The 4,940-nt window shown below is 42.8% G+C and overlaps 1 protein-coding gene across 2 annotated transcripts; it reads right to left on the bottom strand.

Moving 5' to 3' along the window:
- Positions 1-699: 699 nt before the first annotated feature.
- Positions 700-3,997, bottom strand: LOC147461908 (uncharacterized). Of its 2 annotated transcripts, none has more exons than XM_086509378.1 (4): positions 3,540-3,997; positions 3,038-3,141; positions 2,713-2,838; positions 700-2,518 (listed from the first exon to the last, which is right to left on the bottom strand). In XM_086509378.1, the coding sequence occupies exons 1-4, from the start codon at positions 3,766-3,768 to the stop codon at positions 959-961; spliced, it is 2,019 nt and encodes a 672-aa protein (XP_086365504.1). In that variant the 5' UTR covers positions 3,769-3,997; the 3' UTR covers positions 700-958. The 2 variants fall into 2 exon arrangements, with proteins under 2 accessions (XP_086365504.1, XP_086365505.1); XM_086509379.1 differs by having other exon boundaries at positions 3,038-3,167; positions 3,540-3,677.
- Between the last annotated feature and the right edge of the window lie 943 nt (positions 3,998-4,940).

The following is a 4,940-nucleotide window of genomic DNA, read 5'->3' as shown; positions in this document are numbered from 1 at the left end:
TCATTAATATAGCTAGATAATGAGTTTAAATAATTCTAAATCTTTCTTAACAAGAAGTCAAATCACCAAAAAATAAACTTCATCATTAAAATGATAAACAAATTTTTCTCATTGTTGTCACATCAAATAGCAGATTTGCTATCTACATATATATATATGTAATGTAACATTTAGTCACATAGCGTGATATCTGAGAAACAAGAAAACACGAGACTTTTTGGTGCAAGCTGCTCTCTCCATCAGAAAAAGAAATCTCCTACTCACCATTTTCAGATGCATTAAATATTATCAACTTAGTTTATGCATATATCAAATCTAGCGTGTCAATTTTTGGCTCGACTTGCAAACCAAAGTGCATTTATAGGCATACAAGGTAAGTTCTACAATACACCCATGCACCTCAACAACCTCTAGCTACAGTAGCAACTTCCTGTGAAGTCTCAAAGATGACTATCAAGAGCTGTTGAATAATATTCTACTTGGAGCCAATTGATGCTTTCAAAGCCTCTTGCACCTAAACTTGCGTCTAATCTGCCAGTTTATCAATAAAAAAAGGAGGCAAAGGGCTAAGTAAAGAAAGCCCTTCAAGACAGACAAGTTTCAGCTCCACTGGGCGGAGAAATTGAATTTTAAACCTTGATATAATCTACAGCTAGAGCAATCTTCGTACATAGACCTGGCTTCGGAAACAGGAAAAAGTCAAGAAAACAAGTGAAAGTGTCATGCTTGATGCCTGTCAAGTACAAGAAGGGTTTGGTATTTAGAACAAAAAGAATGATCTGTTCGACACGATATGATGTAAGAAGCAGATCAATATGACTTGTACTGATGCGACAAGGAGAGAGAGGCACTAACCTCCACTATTTCACTGCAACTGAGCTGCAAAACTCTTTACTTTTCTGAGCATCCAAATGGTGGCATCAGCCTCACATTTTCATTTGCATGAAAGGCTACCAAACTAGCCTAAGTTTCTTCTCGACTTTGGAAGAGCTAGCTTGGGTGAACCTCTTCTTCGGGAAGGTTTAGCTAAACTTGAAGGAGTCTCATCAATTCCGCTAGAAATTATTTTGTGCGTCTTTTCCTCCTGGAGGAGAGACCTTAATGCTAAAATATCATCCGCTAGGCAAGCCACTGAATTGGTTGCCTTCTCCAACTGATCAGCTCGTGATGCAATCTTTAATTTAGGATCCTCAATAAGCTTTTTCAAGTTCTCTAGCTCCTTTTGAAGTTCTTCCACAACTTGGCTTTCTTCCATCAAAACTTTCCTGGTAACTGTAAGCTGCTTTCTTGCATAGGCTCCTGCTCTCTTCTCCTTCTTTAGGGCCTGACCATGATCTTGTTGCAAGTTTCTCAGCGTCATCAACTCACCTTGAAGTTGCACTTCGCTACTCAATCTTGTCTGCATCCTGTCCTGGAGTTTCAAAACCTCTCTTCTTAATAAGAGCAAGGTTCCATAAGAGACATGAAGCTCTATCTCAAGCCTTTCCACAAGCTTTTTCTCTTTGTTTACTTGACTCCCTAATTCTGCTGAAACCTTCAAAAGCTCTGCTGAGACAGTATCATCCTTACAAGCTGATTGAAGAGTTACATTCCGTCTCTGTTCCTGCTGTAACTCCTGATTTAAAGTAGCCACTTCAATTTGAAGTATCCTTAGCCTTTCCAAGTTTGAGCACAATGTCAGCCAAACATTGTCAAGAGTGCTCCTCTTTTCCCTGAGAACCTTATCAAGCACACCTTGCTCACTTATCAGCTGGTTGGTCATTGTGAACTTATTTTTAAGTTCATCTTGTTGACTCACTAACTCAGCAGCAACTACATCTGCCCTTTTTCCATTAAAAAGCAACAGTTCATTCTGGTCTTTGAATACTCTTTCATTAGACACTCCTTCATGTTGTAGACTCCCAAGAATTTCTATGAGCTTCACCTCTAACATTGTATTCCTGGTAGCAGCAACAGTCAGCTCCTTTGACAAAAACCCAGCAGTACTATCTGACGAACACAAAGAATACTTTAGGCTCTCAAATTCTGCCTGCAAACCCTGAACCTTTGTGGTGAGCAATTCCAGAGAACTTTCCGTTGCAACATTCTCTTCAATTAGCTTCTGAGAAGCCTGCTGTTGGTCCTTTGTAGCAAATTTTAATTTGCCAATTGCTCCCGCTGTCAATTGCAGGTTCTCCTCCATATTTTGTACTTCCACCTCAAGCCTTAGTTTCAAACCATATTGCTTATCAACAATTCCCATTAAAGAGATGTTGTGCATTTTTACCTCCTTTATAGAAGCTATCAGGCTCATTACCTGTTGCGTGAGGGTTTCTGATATATGTTTGTTCGCAGTCAGCTTTTGTAGTTGCTCCACATTGCTGGATTTAACACTGAAAAGCTGACACTGGCCGGCCTCCTGCGATGAGAAGTGGCTTTCACTACCATTAGCTAGTAGAGATTCTTCTAGCTTGTAAATTATTGAGGATCTTGTCTGTGAACTTAACTCTGTTTCTGCTTTCTGGATGCGTAGCTGAACCTGGGAATATTCAACATGCAAAGACGAAACAAAATAATAGTTTATTTCTCGAGCCAGTGTTGTTCTTTATGGTCCAGCGCCTGTACATATACGGTTCTTGTATCACCACTAATTTATTGCATGATTTAGCTAGAGTGGTTTAACAGATTGCATTCCGTACTATACCTTAAAAAATGGCAGAGCAAAGTCCTTACATCTTCCATAGCAATGACATTTGCAGCATTTGCTTGTTTTTCTCTTAAGAACAGGAGTCCGAAAACTAGGCACCCAAGAAATCCTAAACTGCTTGTGGAGGTTTTTAATCCTCCTAGATAAGCCAGCTGCAATTCAATTTCACGAGAAAGCTAAGCATATATTGTTCGCAGTAAACGTGAGAGAAGTTATTTCGAGCATTCGTGATTACAGAAGAGTACTAAATGGAACAAGCTGAAACAAAACATACTTCCCTCAAAACCCTAAGGTAGACGTAACAAAAAGACCCTTATAATAGGACGAATGATGCTTTCAGATGTGCATTACCAAAACGCCTGAAAACTCTCCCAGGAGCAAGTTTGACATCACTCTTTTGCCTCGACTATCATGGTACAAATCTTCCATCTTCAGCTCCTCTTTGAAAGGTGCACCTTCCATCAGAATACCAAAAGCCCAGCTGCCAGTTAATGACTCAATGGAAAGTGTGCACAAATAAAAAATTAAACAACTAAAAGACAGACGAAAGAAAACACCACATAAATGATACAAGAAAAGGGTAAGCTGTGCAATCCACCCCCTAGCTAGTACAATTACTACTAGGCATGGATCCCCGTGACACAGCAGTGGGCCACCTGTGTGTAAGGGAAATATATGTGCAAGGAGCGTAATACATTGCCATCAGGCAGCTCAAAATGTGCTTCCGAGTGGAGTACCGTGAAACCCTCCTTAGCCTTGTTGCCATGATTGCGATAGCCTTCATTGTCCTTAAGAGCACACCCTCTATTCACAACAAGTTGTGGTGCCCACCGAGGGAGGAAAAAAAACTCACTTTCAGCAGCACAAACATTGCTACATGGAGCCCAGGCAATTGGTAGAGACAAAGCAATCCAATCGCGCCGCGAACAGGTCCTGCCCGCAAGCTCGTGATTATTATGGAAATGCAGTGGATCAGCAATCCGGCGGGAGCTTGACGGAAGAGGCTTGCGATCGAAAGAGCTTTGCCTGCATCCCTGCTTCTCCTGTATGAACGTGGCGGACAGAAGTGTGGCCGTTGCCATGCCTAACTAGTCTGCCTTTAGTACTTCACTGTGTCGTAGTTTGTTCTTTAGGGTGAGTTCAGCAACCCTCCCACCGCGAGGAAACACTTAACCCGTGTGTTGCTGGGGTTGTTGGGTGAATCCGAGCTGGCTGCTCCTTTTGCAGTTGAACCTCGTTTGTTCGAAGAGGAAGGGGGTGGGGACTACAGTGACAAGCGTATGGGAGGGTGGGATCTACCGTAAATCTCGGATGCAGGTACCCTAAATTGCGTACCCCATTCTACATCCGTGAGATTTGAACACAAAAGTAATCTAGCGTACCCCATCTTACATCGGTGACATTTGAAGACATGATCTTATTCTTGTGAGGCACATGTCATAACCACTTTATCTTGTGCGAGTTTGCACGCTTTCGAAACATGCGGGTCCCAATTTACTTAAAACACGTGTGCAAGACAGCCACATGGAAAGTAATTTAAGGTATCCTAAATTACAAAAAGTAATCTAAGGTACCCTGGATTAGTTTCGGTGCCATCGTCAAGATCTATGGTTCGCAACGTAGATCCCACCCTCTCATGCCCGTGTCAATCTCGAGGAAGGGGCCCGAAAGATGCAAGCTATTTGATCGTCCAATCAGTAATCGCCATATTAGCAGCACACCCCTTTCTCTCTCTCTTTCAACTACTCAGTCTAAGGCTTGGTTCAGACGAGGCAGAGGCACAGGGAGGGGAAGAGGCGTGCATCCTCGGTGGTACACACCCATTGGGCAAAAGGAAGGACAAGCTTCTCCGGACCTAAGAAAGAATTCCATGGTGTAGCAAAAACTTTTGTTTCTTCCACAGCGTGATGTGAACCCCATTCCTTTTTTCCTAAGTTGTGATTGGTTGGAGCCTTCATAGTTGAGCTTCTGTCGCCCGATGTGACCCGACCTTAGGGTGGGTTCAGACGAAGCAACCGGCAGTAGCTTGGCTTTTCAAATATCACCTCCCCCCTCGTTCACAAGAGGCGGAGGCAATTATCCCTACATGTTCTTCATTTATTAAGCGCACCATCAATCTCATTTCCATCAACGTCCTCCACGCATCGCACTGAAAAGGAGGTGGAAAAAGTAAGTTTCCCAACGAGGCAGGTTTTGGGTGTGGGGGGGGGGGGGGGGGACTCACCCAAGTTGTCGTGGCCTAGAAGCAAGGTTT

This window comes from Adiantum capillus-veneris, chromosome 3 (genome assembly GCF_014529385.1).
Source record: "Adiantum capillus-veneris isolate H3 chromosome 3, ASM1452938v2, whole genome shotgun sequence".
NCBI classification, from domain to species: Eukaryota; Viridiplantae; Streptophyta; class Polypodiopsida; order Polypodiales; family Pteridaceae; genus Adiantum; species Adiantum capillus-veneris.
Note: the sequence above shows the minus strand (reverse complement) of the source record. Positions and strands in the feature narration are given on the sequence as shown.

Coding starts and splice junctions, on each gene's coding strand:
- LOC147461908 (XM_086509378.1), bottom strand. CDS start 3,768: ATGGCAACGGCCACACTTCTGTCCGCCACGTTCATACAGGAGAAGCAG. Junction 3,142..3,539: donor CAATGTTTGTGCTGCTGAAA/GTGAGTTTTTTT, acceptor TTCTGATGGAAG/GTGCACCTTTCAAAGAGGAG. Junction 2,839..3,037: donor GAGAGTTTTCAGGCGTTTTG/GTAATGCACATC, acceptor ATTGAATTGCAG/CTGGCTTATCTAGGAGGATT.